Source organism: Struthio camelus, chromosome 2 (assembly GCF_040807025.1).
Source record: "Struthio camelus isolate bStrCam1 chromosome 2, bStrCam1.hap1, whole genome shotgun sequence".
In the NCBI taxonomy this organism is placed as follows: domain Eukaryota; kingdom Metazoa; phylum Chordata; class Aves; order Struthioniformes; family Struthionidae; genus Struthio; species Struthio camelus.
Genome location: NC_090943.1, coordinates 23,131,031 through 23,148,321, shown reverse-complemented (window position 1 = coordinate 23,148,321; position 17,291 = coordinate 23,131,031). Strand labels below are relative to the sequence as shown.

Genomic DNA, 17,291 nt, shown 5'->3' with positions numbered 1-17,291 from the left:
GCCCCGAGTGCCTTGAAAACTAGGGGCCTTTCTACTGTTGCGCGCTGAAGGCCGCAGAGCAGCCACAGCTCTGAGAGGCAGAGCGACGCTGTTAAAAGCGGCAGGAAAAGGAAGCGGTCCGCGTGGGCGCTCAGCGCTCTTCCTTTCCAGGCCACCCCAGCGGACGCCTTCCCGCCCTTCCGGGACGCGCTACACCTCAGCCAACCCCACCCCAGCGCGGGGAAAGGCCCAGCCCCGGCTCGCAGCTCGCCCCAGACGCACCAGCACCTTACCAGGCCTGCCCCGCCGCTCCCACACGGCAGCGCCGCCCCGGCCCGGGCACGCCCGCCCCCGACCCGCACGCAGTGACGCCGAGCGCCCTCACGCAAAGCCACCCGTCGCCGGCGGGCGTGATGACGCACCTCGTGACGCGACGCTGAGCCACCCCCTCGCGCGGCCGGCTGTTGGCCGGGGGGCGGGGCAGCGCGCGAACCCGCCCCGGAGCTGCCGGCGGTTGCGTCCGCCGCCGCCGCCGCCGCTGCGCCCGCCACGGTCTCGGGGGTCCCGCCGTGTCCCGGGGGTCCGGCGGCCGCGCCCGGGGAGCCGAGCCCAGGCATGGGCCTGATCTTCGCGAAGCTGTGGAGTCTCTTCTGCAACCAAGGTGGGCGCGGGGCCGCCGCGGGGGGTTGTGGAGCCCTTGAGGGCGAGGGGCCGCGGGCAGGGGACCGGGCCGCCTCCTCTCCCTGTCCCCTCCGGGGCTCTCTGGGGCCGCGCCACGGCGAAAGTTGGGCTCTTCTTCGTACAGAGGTCTCGAGGGCTGGTTCTGCAGTGCCTCATGCCCGGAGTCGCTTTATTTCTCTTACTCAGTGTGCCCCCACCGTTCCCCCTCCCGCTTTGTTTGTCCCCGGCGGCTCTTGGAGAGCCGCGGAGCCTGCGGCGCGCTCTTGAGTTGGCGTAGCGGCAGGCGCGGCTGCCTCTCGGATTCGTTTTCTCACCGGTGCAGCAGCGGAAGCTTTGATGGGCGATCAAGTTCTTGCTCGTTTTCTGCAGACCGTCTTTCTGTTCTAAACTGGGGTCTCCCGTTAAAATCACGCTGTTTTTATCTGTGCTGTTTGGAAAAACGAACGTATGTTGGCGTCTTTAAAGTAAAGTTTTATTTTGGTAAAAGTTATTAGTTAATTAGAAACACTTAGTGACCCAAGAAATTCTCTTCTCGAAACAAGAATAAAAGGACTGTAAGGGGATCCTACAGTCCCTACCTACCGCTGCCTTCCTCCACTAACAGCCCGTGCTTTTCTCTGGAGTTCAAAACTTGTAGCTGCCACCACTTTTGTCTCAGACTGTTGTCATTAACAATAGGAAATTATGTTTTTATTTATTTATTTTAGTTAACCTTGTTTAATTATCTTTGCTTGGTAGGAGGATAACATAGACAATTTGTCATATGTTTGTACTGTTTTTCTTGAAGATATGCGTTTGGAGCAAACAAAGCAATGTTACTAATGTTGTTGTTTTCTCATCAGATTTCCAAAAGAAAGCATCATCCTCACTTTAAAACTATTAAAAGTTCAGGATTTGGGGGGAGAGGGTTTTTTTTTTCTTTTCTATTTCTTTTGTGCAGTACAGCTTTGCAAGTTTTTGGAGGCAGGTATACCCGGAGTTCCTTTAATAGTCTTGTCAACGGAGTGAACATATCCCTTTCTAATTCTGTAAATACCAGAGCGCAGTCTCTGTGTGTGTACATGTTACGTTTGTGTATCAAATAGTCCCTTCCTGGCAAAGGAGATGTGTAGATATCTAGACTCTTTTTTCCTTAAGCCTCCTGCCACCTCCCTCCCCAAGTCTTTTAATAAAGTCTTCTGATTTAATTATTGATTTGAAGATTTGTTTGTTTTTTTTTTTTCTGAACTGAAAAACTCTTTGAGGGAGAATCAAGGACTCCCCTGCTCCCCAAGGAACCCTGAATACTGCCAGGATTCTTTTTATTCAATACAGCAGTCTGCCTCTCCCTTCCTTCCCTCAAGGACTACACCAAGATATCCCTAAGCAGAGGACTAGTTGCAAAATAACTTCTGTTGGCTTTTAGTGCTGAGAAATATTGCCACCATAAGGGTGCCACCAAACAGATCTTGGGAAAGGAAGGAAGAGTTGCAGCTTCATTGTTTTGATTTTCTTTTTGTTAGTAAATCATAATATTAGATTGCATTGATTCCACTTCATTAGAGGGGGGGGAAAAGCCACATTCTTTTTGTTCTTGTATAATAATTCCTGAGAAGAAAGTTATTCTTCATATTCTTAACATGCTAATGACAATTAGCATCACAGCAATAGTGAGGAAATACTGTGAAATACTTAACATTTGGCTTCTATTCCTTTGCGGGTGCGTGGGTTATGTTTTTGTCTTGTTGGAGAGGGGGAGTTGATTTTTGGTTATTACCCTCTCCTCTTGTGGCACCCATAGAGAGGAAAGAAATTTCATTTTCATGGCCAAAATTGAAATTCTTTGCCAGGAAAGTTAACTGTAAATTTCAGACTTCTCTAGGAAAAAATTCTTCTCCATTTACACAGCTTTTTTTCCCATAATAATAATAGAAAGGGATAGTAATTATTGAGTTGTTTCCTGTTGCTGTTCTAATCATATATCAAATCTAGGCAATTTATTGGCGAATTCTTAGACCGTCCTGTGAAACTGTTTGCTGAGCACACTAGTATGAGCAAAATCCTCACGTAAACAAATATCTAGAGGGAATATTACGAACATACAAATATGCTTCTTAGGCCTAGCTTTGTGTAGAGCACGTCATGAGTTTATCATAGGTAGTGTGGGTTGTGCTGCTAGTCTGAAGCACTTGATACTGGCAAAAAAAAAAAAAAAGGCTAAACAAGGCAAAGATTTAGAAAGCGCTATCTGTCTTCTATCAAGTAGACCATGGAGGAGTTGTGCCAGAGTGCTAGAAGATACAGAAGAGCAAATTGTGGGCATTTCACTAGAGTATTATGTACTGAGTTTTGCTTTACATAAAGGTGTAACATTCTAAATAAATGTTTTTATTCCTGAATTTTCTTATTTTGCTAAACTGAAGATATATTGCAAAGACAGTTTATCATGCCCATAATATATTGTTTGATATTATAACCTAAGAAAAATAGTTCCTTGACTGATTTTTTCTTTTTTAAATGGAAATGATATGTAAAAGGATTGAAAACAATTATGAAGGCAAAACATGCTTTAATAAACCTTTTCTGACATATGCAGCACAAATAGTAAAGTCTGACTTTGTAGCAAAGGATGCACATTTTTCAAATGTGTTAGAGGAAAAAATTCTTGTTTACCATGAAAAGATTTAGCTGCTTGCTCTCTCTCTCTCTTTTTTTTTTTAATACTTGCAAATTAGAAAGAAGAAAGTGAAAAGCTGTGAGGATTGTATCTTCAATGTTGGATCCTTCTATCACAGAGGAATATATAAGAATAAGTGAAGAAAAATGGCATATTATTTCTTCTTTCTCCTATCAGCAAGAAGATCATCCTCACTGTGCCATTACTTTGTAATATTAGACTGCCAGAGGTTTTGTAACAGTATTATTGCAATTTACTAATTTTTTTTAACAAGTGCCCAGAAGTGGTTGATATAGCAGAATTCTTTTGTGGGTTTTTTTTTTTTTTTTTGCACTCACTTTTTCCTCATTCAGCACAATTTATAAAGATTCTGCTGCTCTTCTCTGCAACTTTATTTTGGATTTTCTTCTCCCTTTTCCAAGTATATAGTGGACTGGGAAGATTTTCATGAATACAACCCAAACCGAGTTTGAATACCAGCCAATGAAAAGGAGAAACTTGGGGTAGCCTGCGAGTATAGAACTCAAATAGGAGCCTAAATCACTGCTTAAAATTTACTCCATAATTGTCCTTTCTCTTGCATGAAGCATCTTCTACCTGTTGCTTTTGGAAACAAGTCATCTAGCTAAACGTTTTTTCTGTCTTAGTATGGCAAGTTTTATGTTCATATGCTCTTCCATTAGTGTGTGTATATATACAAGCAAAATCTCATAGTCTGATAAAAAATTTGATTTTTGTGTATGTTTGCAAGTGAAGAGTTTTGCATTAACATAGATGAGTATCGATGTAAATAGTGATTACGTAGTTTTGAAAGCAACAAAATGTTCTGCCGTTAGTGAAAGGTGAACACTGCTGTTTGCGTGCGATATTTATGCTTTCCTCTCACTAATTTCATCTCTACCTCAACATTAATTCTCAACTCTTGTGTGACTATTCAGTCACCTTGTGTGACTATTCAGTCACCATATAAAAAACTATTTGACAAACACTGAAAAGTTCATATTTAAATAGCTTTCAGAAACAATCATCTGAGTCGGGGAAAAAGATACTACTACTTTCTCACTGTGAGGAGTGTGGTACTGTTTCACCTGACACTCTTCACGTTCATTCTTCAGTAAGACTCTGAATGTTTGGCTTCTGATGCGAAGGTAGGACATGGGGGATGTAATGCCTAACCAGAATTTGTTTTCTTTTCTCCGCAAAAATAATGCAAACAGCATGCTACAAATGTAGAGTCGTCGTCTTCCAGGACAGTTGACAGCACAGCTGTTTTAAGAACAACAGAAGGGTGTTTGTCTTTAAATTTTGAAAGCCCTTTGAATTTACTTAATTTGAAAGAGACAGAAACTCTCGATAGGTGTCATGGTTATTGGAGTGATTTAGAGCCTGTATGTTTCTTAGACTAGCTCTAGGAAAATATATGAAGGCATAATTCATGAGTCACTTCTACGTGTAATTAGAATTTTGTATTCTCTCTCACAGATGTATTGGTATAATTCACTCCACTAGATCTGAGTACAAAAACCACTTACATATTAAAAGAGGTTATTAGTTACTGGTACTGCTCCTTATGTAGAGAAAAAGATTACTGGATTTAAGACCAGGAAAAACTATTTCCTTCAGATGCCTTGGCAGGATGTGGCAGTAGGGGAGGTGATATCGGGAAATGTTTCAAGACTCATGAGGGCTGTATCACATAGCAAGACTTTTAAAAGTCCAAAGCAAAAGTTTCTTTGATAAAATCACTTTCAGGATAAAAAATATTAGATTATAATACGTAAATAATCCTCCCCCCCCACACGCACACAACTACATAGACTTAGCTGATTTTTTTTTTTTAAGAAATTTCTTTTTTCCTTTCTTAGACCACCCACCTGCAGGGAAAAACAAAATAACATGGTATTTATGACAAATGTTCAGACCTTTTAGTAATTTCTTATAAGTCTTGTAAATTAAATATGATATCTTAGAGGAAGTCTTTAAGCTGTGAGCCATGTTTTGCTTCTGAATAAGTGCCCTAGACTCTTAAATACGACTGTTTCAAAAATGAGCCTGTTTACATGCTTTAGTCAATTTTTACTTCTAGTATCCATTTGTAACTTCTCTCTGCTCTCAAGTGATTTGCTTTTTTATGGGCAAGTGAACCAGTATTTTCTAACTTTACACGTGTTTCAAAAGTAATTCTAACTGGCTATGCTGCTTTATTTGAAATTTTAAAAAGATTAAGTTCAGAGAAACACATAATTCCCCCTGTGCATTAGTGCTGCATTTAGCAGATCGCTGGTATATAAGCAGCAGTTTTCGGTTCAGAAATTATAGTGCTGGAATTTGTGATCCATTCAAAATATAATTTCCTCTTACTTTTTGCTGTGCAAATGATAGTAGTCCATTAAATGGGGCATATATTATTGACCCTTGCATGTTAGATTAATATTTTCTGCAGACTTTGGATTTATTTTGCATGACTCTGAAGATGCACGGACACATCTGTTCTGTGGAAATGTCTTTCAAAATTCTAAATAACTTATGGTGGCTTTTTTTTTTGCTGTATTATAGATATCAATAATATTTGGGATGTTTGGAGATATACTTAAGATGATGCACTGCTATGAATTATATTTTTCCTTGTACTTTTGTTTCTAAAACTAAAATTTTATATAAAGTAATCATATGAATATCCATTTCTTTATGAAGAAGGCTTCAAATACTGACTTTTCCTAAAACTGTAATCTCAGCAGAAGGTGAGGTTTTGTGCTTTTTTCCAAAAGTCATCAGCATCTGTGTAGGCTACTGAACTAAGACAACAAGTAGTTGCTTTCCTCTAGTTAAAAAAAAAAAAGTGATTAACTAGAATTGTAATTATTGCTGTTTCCAGTAGTTTATTCTTCTCTTTTTTTGTGTGTGTGTGTATATGCAGAGCACAAGGTAATCATAGTGGGACTTGATAATGCTGGAAAGACCACCATTCTTTACCAGTTGTAAGTATAAGATCTTTTTTTTTTTTTCCGTTTTCTGTTTTTTGTATTTGTCACTGCTTAGTCATTGAAAATTCAGTTATGAAACGTGACAGAAGCTCTAGGGGTACCTTAGTGCACAGTATGTACATGGATGGTGTTAGTCATTCTAAACATATTTCAGTTTAGTATTTAAATGATAAAACACAGCAGTTCCTTTATCCGAAACTGATAAACTCAACTGTAAATTGAGTGAATAACATAATTGTACAAGCATGTAATGAACTGCTAATTCTTTTGCTATTAAAGTCTATCTTAATTGGTAAATGTAGAAATCATCCTGTGACTGAAAACTGCAGAGAAGAAAGTGTTTTTTAAATGAACTGGAATTCTAGTAAGTCAGCAAAATCCATGAAGGTTTCCAAACGTTTCCTGAATCCTATGTCCCAGTATTGTTGACATTACACTTAACCACCCCAAATCTTGCCTATATTACAGAAATGTCCGTGATAAATTCGACAATATTGGCAGGAACATAATTACTATAGTGATCGTGGAAAAGGAGGAGGGCATAATTAAATAACTATGCATATGTTTAGATAGGAAGGCAGAAGAGGATATTTTCCAAAAAACCTTTTTCTGAAGCATGTTGGCAAAGGTAAAAAGTAGAACTGAGATATTTTCAGCTAAGTAGCCCAGGAGTCAATCAGCCCTTCGGAATTTGTTATGAAATCAGATTGCATTTTAATAAGCTGGGTGCTCTGATAAGTTATATTCAGTTATATTCTACACAGCTGAATTTTCTCCTTATCTGAAGATCGTTAGAATAGCAACTTTCTGCTTTGAAACAAGCGCATTTTAAGAATAGTCTTCCCTTTAACATGAGAAGTCTGTTAAAGATACAGATGCTTATCCATTTGTTGTAAGCCTTTTCTGTGCTTATTTTTCATTTCTGATGTCTTTAAGCATGTATACAGTTTCTTTGCTACCAAAACAGTACTGTAGGAGAACTTTGTCAACTACAGTTTAGAACTGTTCTAAAATACTTGGTTTATTTCTGTAGAAGTTCAAGTATATAGCTTCTTGAAAAATGCCTAGTTTGATATCCTTTTAAGAGAGCTAAAACATGCATTTTTCTTCCTCCAGCAAATTCATTCCAATTGATCTGTAGCAAGCCTTGTGGATTTTGTTGGTTGGTATTTGTGCGTTTTGTTGGTTGTTATTCATGGTGTAATATTGTTTTCTTTAGCTTGATGAATGAAGTGGTTCATACTTCTCCAACCATAGGGAGCAATGTAGAAGAAATAGTAGTGAAAAATACTCATTTCCTCATGTGGGATATTGGAGGACAAGAATCATTACGGTCATCATGGAATACCTATTATTCAAACACAGAGGTATGTGAAGCTGCTTCCAATTTGCAAATTCAATAAGTTAATTTGTATGTACTTATTTATTGGGATTATTGGTAGACCTTTATGAAGATTGCAGCTATGTTATCTTTAAATATTTTTGAGGAAAAAACAAGCTCAAAAAGTGTAAGGTGTCTCTGGCATGCAGCCAATTATGTGGTAATACTTAACATATTTTTTTTCCCTGCTATAAATTAGTGTTATTGTCTGACCTGTGGAATGAAATGTGAAGTTGGGCTCTTTTTTTTTCCTAGGTAATTGAATGATATAAGTTTTTAAATGAAACTGATTTTTTGCATGTTTTTCTCAAGTAACTTAAAAAGCAAGTTTTTTCAGTGTACTTGGCAAATTCAGTGAGGATTTACAGTGGTTAAACTAAATTCTGTATGTCTAGTCTGAAATGTTTTTTAGGCAGTGATAATTAAGGATGAAGAACAAAACTTTCTCCGTGCAGCAGTGTTTAAAAAGCTCAGTAGCTTGTGGCTTTTATCCAAAGGATAATGGGAAGGCTAGCTGTGTAGTAGTCAGGACGTACTCGTAAAGCTGCTATTGCTATAAAGGTTGGAATAGAACTCATCAGCTGTTGTCCTCTTGATTCCTCCCTGCCCCCCCCACCCCCATCCAAGCTTTTTGATGGCAAAAGGCTGTGAACCCAACATGCACTTAAAATCTCTGTAGGCTCACTGTAAGGCTTGTACATTGATGTAAAGAATTTTAAACTTTTTTTTAGCATTTCTATTAAAAGTAAAGGTAGCTTTGATTGTAAGTGTTATTTCTTATATAAGTGTTCCATCCTCCTGTACCTCCTGTACAATGAGGTTTTCTGCCTTTTGCCACCCTTTGGGAGAGTGGGAGGTTAGAGTGATCCACCCAAGTGTTCAGAAACTTTTTAACTACTGAAAGCCTGATGATGAGCCTCGCTCCTAGTTTTTTTTTTTTTGAATTATTTTTAATTCTGTGTAGAAAAACATGGCTATGACAAGTGAGAGGGGGTGAAGAGACTTCTGCAAGCAATATCTGGGACAATAACTTCTTGACCTTGCGCGTTGAATTTTCCTGTGTTCTGGAATTTGAGGAGATACGTGTCTTGGTTCTTTTTTGATCCTGTTTGGAAAAGCTTTTCATTGCATTCTAGCTAATAAGTGTTTGAAATCCAGTGCTTTCTAGCAGTTGAAAGGAAGAACTTTCCTTTACTTAGAAGCTTTGTCTATTGAAAAGAGTTGAGGAAGAAAAGGGATCTGTTTGGTATGCTAATCCTAGCATCCCTCTTATTCATAATTCCTTTACTGTTCCTCCTCATCTGCCAGACATCTGAAAGTCACAGCAGCATTAAATTGACTTAGTTTTTCATACTTTCTGGTCTCTTTCAGTGGACAATGAATCTCCTTAATTTTATAAGACAAAGTGATTTGGAGCATATGTTGGAGAATTATAGCAGTGACTTGTAATCCTCCTTTTTTGTTACTGACTTGCATGCAGCTTTTCTCTCTTATCTGTTTCCTTGTCTGTAAATGGAAGCAATCTAGTAAAATCTTTAAAATGATGTAAAATCCCACAAATAAGCTTTTAAGTGCATACTTATCCTAACTAGTTCAACTTGACATGGATAATTCTGCAGTTCTATTTTAAAAGTCAGAACAGAAGGATGTTGAGATAGGCTTAGGTGCACAAATTTTGACGGGGGGAGAGGGGCAGGAGCTGTAGCTGATGGTATACGTTATCTCTAATGGTTAAGTTATCCTCAGGGGAAAAAACAAAAGCATAGAAAATAGGAGAAAAGGGACAGGGAAAATTTTTCCCACTGGTGAGCTGGGAAGAGAAGTGACATGTCTCAGATAAATGTCATCTCCAGGGAGTTCTCTCCAGTTCAGCATGTGTTCCCTGTAAGGTGTATGGTGGTTTTGTTTTTGTTTTTTTTTTTTGTTGTTTTTTTTCCATAGTAGCTCTGTAATTTTCATCAGGACCCCCTTGATCTCCCTACTGGTTGTTCACACTTATGATGGTGTTAGTGCTGATTGGAACACCCGTTGGTCAGGGCAGGTGTTAAACACTGATCAGTAGTTACAGTTTGTGAGCACATGTTATTGGATAATGCTTACCAGCTGTTTAAGTATTACTTTCTATGTAACAGCATGTTTGTTTGTTTTTTTACCTTCTGGTTTTACACTATAAGCTGTGAAACAAGGGGTAGAAAAAGTGGGGTAAAAGGGAAGGTCATTCTCACACCAGTGGCTATTGCTTCCCTCTGGAAACCTGATGTAACAGACATAGCAGTGTCTTGCTATACACAAGCGCAAGGCAATGAGAACAGTGTGCTAGGAAGATCAGTAAGGGCAAAGGCATTGCCATAGCAGCTTCCAAGTGCCGAGGTGAAGGACTAAAAAGTTTTAAGTGAAAGGCCAGATGCAGAGGCCCTTTGCATTACAAAGGCTGAGCGATTGTGCAACAGTATAACGCTAAATCCTACAGGTATATAACTTTAAGGTCTTCTGTACTATTGGAAATAATTTTTCTTAAGCCTTGTGAAAAAGTTGACCGTAAATTTCTAAAAATGCTCCTTTCACAATAGAGAATTTAAATTTCAGTTTAGTGGTTTTTTGGGGTATATAAGTAGTAGGATACAGTAATGATTGTTTTCATCGATAATTGAGTGTAGTGAGTCTCTGTCATCCACATTCCAAGTGTGATCCACAACCTGTAGGTGCTTTGGTACCTAAACTACTATTTTGCTTATGATGTAGGGGCTGAAAATCCAACTAGGAGATTGGCATGATTAACCATAGTGCATAAAAGTATATCTTAGTTGCAGTTCTGAAATGTACACATGCAATCTTTTTTTCTTTTAACGATAATCTTTGTGTGGGATTCCCAAAGCTCTAACGAACGAGACGGTAACAATAGACCTCTTGTTCTGTTTTCTAATGTTTCTAATCTATTGAAAGCCCATACCATTCTTACATACGAAGACTTGCAGTAGTGGTATCTTGAAAATGTGCTTTCTGTAGTTTTTTGACTTTATCTACTTCATAATTTTTACTTTATTTACATACTGTACTATTTTTTTCCTAGTTCATCATTCTTGTTGTTGACAGCATTGACAGAGAGCGACTTTCTATTACAAAAGAAGAACTTTACAGAATGCTGGCTCATGAGGTATAGTAGAGAATTGGGATAATACATTTCCTTTGTTGTGAACAGTCAGAGAACACTACGTGCTTCCTATGTTAACATGAATTATACCATCACAAAAAAATTGAGCCTGAAAATGCATGCATTTTGGGCACATTTTAAAACCGTGTGCACTATAAGTAAGCAGGCAAGCTATAATAAAGATTGCACATCACTTCACACCTTTTTAATAGGGCTCACTGGATTGTAATCAAATCACGCTTTACTTTTATAAATGTTGAACTTGTAAAATCTTTTAAATTTGAATTACTTCATGTTCATGTGACCAGTATTATTGTTCTCTCCTCTTTCTTTCTCTCTCTTTTTTTTTTTTTTTCCAGTGGTTAAAATTTGAAGAAATTTAAAATTTTTAAAAAGCAGACAATTCCATTTTTCCTTCTTATTTGTTTTATTCTTCTTCCTTAATATTGAGGAGTGCATATAATACTACAGATAAATTAGTTTCAGTTTAATTTCCTCCTGAATTATTTTATTTCTAGTTTTAGTATGTGTTGTATTGAGGATGGTTCTACATTGGGTCAACTCCTCCTAATATCCTAAACTAACATCCAAATTGAATTAGTTAAAGTACATTGACATCTTCTGTGGTTACTCTCCAGCTGAATTTGGGTTGTTTTAAATTTAAACATCTTTATCCTTTCTTGAAGGAAAGGGTTTTAGTACAGTGCAAATAACTGTTGAGTTCATTTCTCTGAGGGTGTTGTGGCCTGTTTCAAATGAATTAGTTTTTCTTTACAGTTCAATGCTAATCTAGTTTGAGTCTGATGGTAAGGAGTGAATACTTCATCAAAAAAGGTGGAAAGATGACTTTGTGGTGCATTTTTCCAATGTAATTATATAAGCTTCCAGTGTTGCAAACACTTACAAGATTGTGATCAATCATGTCCTGAAAACAATCAGCAGGCCAACTTGAAATGAGACTAGACTGTAATAAGAACTACTTGTGAGAGTGATTTTTCGACTTTGGACCGTAAGGGCTGCTTGTTTTTCTCTTGATGGAGAAATTATCTCAAAATTTAATACAGGTTTAAATCTCTATTAAGCACTCTTAATTAAAACCTGCCAGCTTCCTGACTATTGCATTTGTCTTTCCTTCTGCACTCCTAAAACCATATATCCCTCTTCATGCCTAGCTGCTTTGTGGAATCCTAATTTTCATACAGAAGCAAAACTACTTAGTAGCAGCATAAAACTTACAAGTATTTAGATAACTTTCTTAAATTATTGCTGCTTTAATCACTAAAGAACTTGTCTACTGAAGTTGAAAATAACTTCAAGGGAATGATATCTAACAAACTTTTCCATTTAGATAGCATCCAATTTAGGTTTTGGAATGTTTATCTAGTAATAATTCCACTGGCTGGATGGTGTGGAGCTCTGTGAAATAGATTTTAACAAGACTTTAATTAGTTGACATATGAATATATGGGCAACGCCAAAAGAATTGTTGTGTAAAATGCTATAATTTGATTCTCTGTGGTGCAGAACGCGTCTAATGTTCTTTTCAGTCTCAGAGTAATTATTATTATTTTTTTTTTAATGTGGTAAGTCTGTCAAAAATACATGCTGCCATATAATTGTAGAACAGCTTGAATGCTGTTCTTCTGAGGACCACAGTTAACACAGTAGCCTTTTTGGGTCCTTATACTAACTACTGTAAATTACTTCTAGGATTTACGGAAGGCCGCAGTTCTCATCTTTGCAAACAAGCAGGACATGAAGGGTTGCATGACAGCCGCTGAAATATCTACATACCTCACCCTTAGCTCCATAAAGGATCACCCATGGCACATTCAGTCTTGTTGTGCTTTGACAGGAGAAGGGTAAATGTTTACTATTTAAGTTCAGTAATGTATGGTAAATGAGAACACCGGTTTAGAAGCTTATTAATACCATTCTGGATCTACTGCAAAGCATGTCTTCTAATCTTTGGAGTCAGAGGGACGTTTTGAATTTTGCCTTTTCTTTATTGAAACTTGTAGATTATTTTCATAGACCAAATTCCAAATTTGTATGAAGAATTCTTTCAGTTTGCATTAAAAAAATTTCTTTCATTTTATATAAAAAATAGTCTTCTAATATGTAACATTTTGAGATTTTTTTTCCTTAGCCACATAGTACAATCTTTGCAGTAATGTTATGTTATGACATCAGACATGGTGAATCCCACTGAGTATTTGGCAAATGAGAACATCCTCCTCACTTCTCCATTGCATTAAAAAAAAATATTTCATGCTAGACGTCTTGCGGAATGATTGGCAGCATACGCTTCCTTAGGGTGGGATGTGTTACTAAGAATGACTTGGGTTTTGGATTGTATCTTTTTGGACTTCTTATCAGTTAACTCCACTTTCCTCCTACTCTGCTTTGGCCAAAGGCACTTTGAGCATTTAGTTTATGTGCTAACTTAGATCTTAAATCAAACAAGTTGGTATTTGGAGGAGGGGAGAGATTCATGAAGACTGACTTTGGTTTAGAAACTCTGGTCATCCTCAGCTTAATCTTTCTTAAAATAAAATAAAAAAACAAGGTGAAAAATCGGAGAATTTAAAACTGTGACACTGGTGAAACAAACTCATCAAAAAAGATTCCAGAGGGCGATTCAGGTTAGGGATCTAATTCTGGGAAGACCTGACAGGATTCTGGAGAGATTAGCCTCAGGAAGCTGAGTTAGCCTTTATGAATACCTAAATTGTGATTTGCTTTACAAAAGTAAAGCATAAAGATAGCATAAACTGAGAAATTGTATCTCTGGAAAACAGAAGAAAAGTCTATCTTCTGTCCCATGAGACCTTTAAATGTTGATGCAAACTAGGTGAGTGAGCAGACTAGACCCCATGCAATCTTGGCGTTTAACATAGCATCTTTTTAGTTTTGCAGTGGGATTATGGAATGCTTGATACAGTGGCTTTCCTTTAGCTAATTCAGTCTGGGTAAATTTGTATTTTATAATTAGTGTGAAAATGTCTAGCTGTCAAGTAAGCAGTCTCCCATGGGAAACCTATGTTAAAAGAAAAATTATTTGATTTCGTATACCTCTGAGTTAGTGAGTGGAGTTGCATGTTTTAACTTTAGAAGAAAAAATTGAAAGAATGCCAGGCTTCAGTAAAATAGCATGCTTGATCAGCTTCTTGTGGTTAAAGCCCAAATAGATTTAATTTAAAACGCTATTTACTCTATTCATATTTCACTCCAAATTCCAACTGCTTCTATTTATTTTTAGTAGATTGATTTAAACATAAAACAAGTAGCAGATGCTTAAGATGTTGGAATGGAACTAGTATCAATGTAACATCTCTTATGTTTCAGATTATGCCAAGGCTTGGAGTGGATGACCTCCCATATTGGAGTGAGATAGCTTTTTGGGAAAGGAGAGACTTCTATTTATCCTGTGAACATGTACATTTTTCTGTACTTCTGGCTGCTGAGGCAGTGATGATGATTAATTTATAACAACCAACCTCCAAGCTGTACTTGAATCAAGTGCAGCTGAACTGAAACACAAAGTATTTTCTTAGCTTTTTTTAATACACTAATCTTTGGCTGGATGAACGTATGTGAATCTGTTTTTAAGCATTGAAATTCCTCTGATGATGTATTCTGGCTTTTTCAACGATAGCTTTCTAAGATCTGTTTTGTTGTTTTCAGTGTTTCATACCTGTTCTTCGCAAAGTTTATATAACTTACTAACATGAATGAGGGCAGGCTGTCTAATAATGAAAAAGTAGTGACTAAGTTGACCTTTAGTGTAGCTCTAATCTCTGAAGATGACCATATCTCCAGTTGGGCTACCTGGAAAGTCAGTAGGCTTCTAGCCAGCACAGAAATTAAGTTATGAGTGCAAGTTTTTAGGTGCTGAACGAGTTAGCCTACTTATAGTTAATATCGAGGGGCCTTTTAAAGTGGTATATAATTGGATTTTTGCCTTAAGAGAAATTTATTTCATTCGTGTTTTCTCTGGTAAGTAGTTCTGGGTTGTGATTCTCTTTCTTTTATCTGAAAACACATCTTTGTACAGTGGATAAAATCTTATTATTAGATGTTGTGTTTTTCCTTTAGACCTTTAACTTCTTAAAAAATAAACCTCTTGATAAGAAAACTTGGAATCATGGCAGCCAGTGTTATGTGTAGACATGCTGTAATTGTTAAAATTTTTAATACTGTACATACACTAGCCTTCCTCAACTTTCAATGAGAGTGTTATTTTTTAAATGAATGCAAAATCCAAAGGGAAGCCAGAGATATAAATAGAACAATATCATGGTACTGTATGTATCTGTAGACTTTAGACTGAAATTTTGACATTTACTTACGTGTTTTCAAATGTAAATATTTTCAGATTCTGTTGCACAAAAAATATTTGGCCTTACTTTTGTTTTTAATGTCACTTGCAGGAGCGGAGAATTTTGCTGTTGCTCTATTTAGATTCGCTCACTTGAAATTGAGTAACTGGGAGCTGAAAAAGTAGAGAGCTTCCAATTAAAAAAGAGGTGGGGAAAGATTGGACCTAATAACCCTGAATTAAATTTGAAGGGGTTGGAATTAGATCTGTAAAGAAAATAGGGTATCTGAAGCGACAAACAAAGTTACTGAGAGGGTTAGGCACTAAAAAAAACCCGAAACCAAAGAAAACACAAAAATAAAACTAAAGCAATACTGGGCACCCAACTGTTATTGAAATCCTGCTAGCAGTCATATGTCTAACCTACGTAAATGCTTGGTAGGCTTTTCGAAAGCACCATTCTGCACTTTAGTTTGCCTAAACAGCACTCGGAATCTGGTCACCAGACACACTTTGCTAATTCACTGTATAGAGATAATTCCTTATCCAAGTCCAGTTAAATGACAAAGTATGTTCTTGCTAGATCTTGTTGTGATAAATCAGGCATATTTGAGTTTTATTTATTAAAATTTTAGGTTTTGCATGTTTTCAATTGAATTCTATTTTTTAATGGAACAAAGCTTAATGCAATTTAAAAATCAGTACATATGTTGTCATAAATCTCTTTCTTTAAAAAAAGATTTTGAATACATATGAAATCTTGCTGAACTAATTTATATGTAATGCTCGTTAGAAAAAGTCCCGTTCAGGAGAAAGATTGAGTGACAAGTCAAAATGTTGGAAAATATTTTTAAACCAGTGAAAACCAGTACTTTAAAAAGGAATGCAAGACAAGTGTAAAATTTGATATTAGAGCTTCTTGCTTGCTCTGATATTCAGCAGTTGTACTAATGTGTGGAAATAAGATTTGTTTTTGTTTTAGGAAGTAAATTACAAATGGAAAAAAATAAAATGTTACCTTGAAAGAGGACTCCTGGTGATAATTTTGGTTTGTAATTTAAATTTATTTTCAGGTTTAATTTTATGCAGCTTAAGGTGTGGTACTGAATATGTATAGAAAAAGTACTATTTGGATACATTGTCCTTGCACTATGAAAAACACATAGGAAAGTATGATTTTGCATTTAACGCTTTTCAGGTAAAACGTTTTGTAAACCAATAGTTTGATTACCTGCCCAGTCTCCTTTGATGCAACACACTGCATCAATTAGAAGGAAATGGTTGTGGATCTTAGAATATCAGAACAAAGAAACCTTTCTTTTCATTCCTTAACGCTTCTGTAAGACCTATGAGTACCTTTACAGAAATAAGCCTTCTTGACAATAGCTGTGATTTTGATCAGCTTGCTACTTCATTTTCTGCAACGGTTTTCCATTCGTGATATCCATTATTCACAGCACTGCTGCTAGTTTTGTTGTTGTTATGTTTTTTGTTTGTTTTTGAATAAAAGCTTGGTGTGGCTTTTGGGTTTTTTTTCCTTAGTGACCTTCAGAACCTAGTAAACTAAAAAGTTGTTCAATTAATAATAGTTTTATGATGGGGTGCTTTAGGAAACAGCATCTGTGTTTGCATTGCAACCAATTGCATGAATGATTTTTGTTTATATATATTTAATATATTACAGGTAGTTTTACACTTTGAAAATGTCTTGCATTTAATGTGCTGTCTATGCTTTCACAGCATGTCTATGCTGTCACAGTTTTTCTCTGAAATAATCCATTTTACTCAAAATACAGTATGCTGTAATATAGCACACTAAGATGCATGTGTTATGGCCTATCTTCTAAAATTGGACCCCTTAGGTTAAAATATTATGACTTATTATGAGAGAAGTCATTTTGCTTAGTTTAGCAATTTCTTTGAGCATGCTTCTCTGAGCAATTTTGTTCATGCTTTGATGGGGTTAAACGGATCGGCGTTTTGAAAATAGTCCTTGGAGACTTATAAGCTCTTTAGCTTGATTGAACTTGCTTAGTTTATTTGAAATAAATTAATTTTTTACATAAGACTTTCCCTTCCCCCTACCTCCGATGTGCTCATCTGTGAGGCAGCTGTTCCTATTAACTATATACACTAAT

The 17,291-nt window shown here is 37.0% G+C and overlaps 1 protein-coding gene across 1 annotated transcript; it reads left to right on the top strand.

Moving 5' to 3' along the window:
• The first annotated feature begins 456 nt into the window (after positions 1 to 456).
• On the top strand, positions 457 to 16,180 carry ARL5B (ARF like GTPase 5B). Its single transcript, XM_068934620.1, has 6 exons — positions 457 to 640; positions 6,234 to 6,294; positions 7,520 to 7,667; positions 10,752 to 10,835; positions 12,543 to 12,694; positions 14,181 to 16,180. Exons 1-6 carry the CDS (start codon positions 595 to 597, stop codon positions 14,227 to 14,229), a joined length of 540 nt encoding a protein of 179 aa, XP_068790721.1. The 5' UTR covers positions 457 to 594; the 3' UTR covers positions 14,230 to 16,180.
• Positions 16,181 to 17,291: the final 1,111 nt, after the last annotated feature.

What these genes read in the sequence shown, in the direction of transcription:
- ARL5B (XM_068934620.1), top strand. Translation starts at nt 595, where the DNA reads ATGGGCCTGATCTTCGCGAAGCTGTGGAGTCTCTTCTGCAACCAAG. An exon ending in GAGTCTCTTCTGCAACCAAG is followed by an intron (nt 641 to 6,233) that starts GTGGGCGCGGGG and finishes GTGTATATGCAG; the next exon opens with AGCACAAGGTAATCATAGTG. An exon ending in ACCACCATTCTTTACCAGTT is followed by an intron (nt 6,295 to 7,519) that starts GTAAGTATAAGA and finishes TGTTTTCTTTAG; the next exon opens with CTTGATGAATGAAGTGGTTC.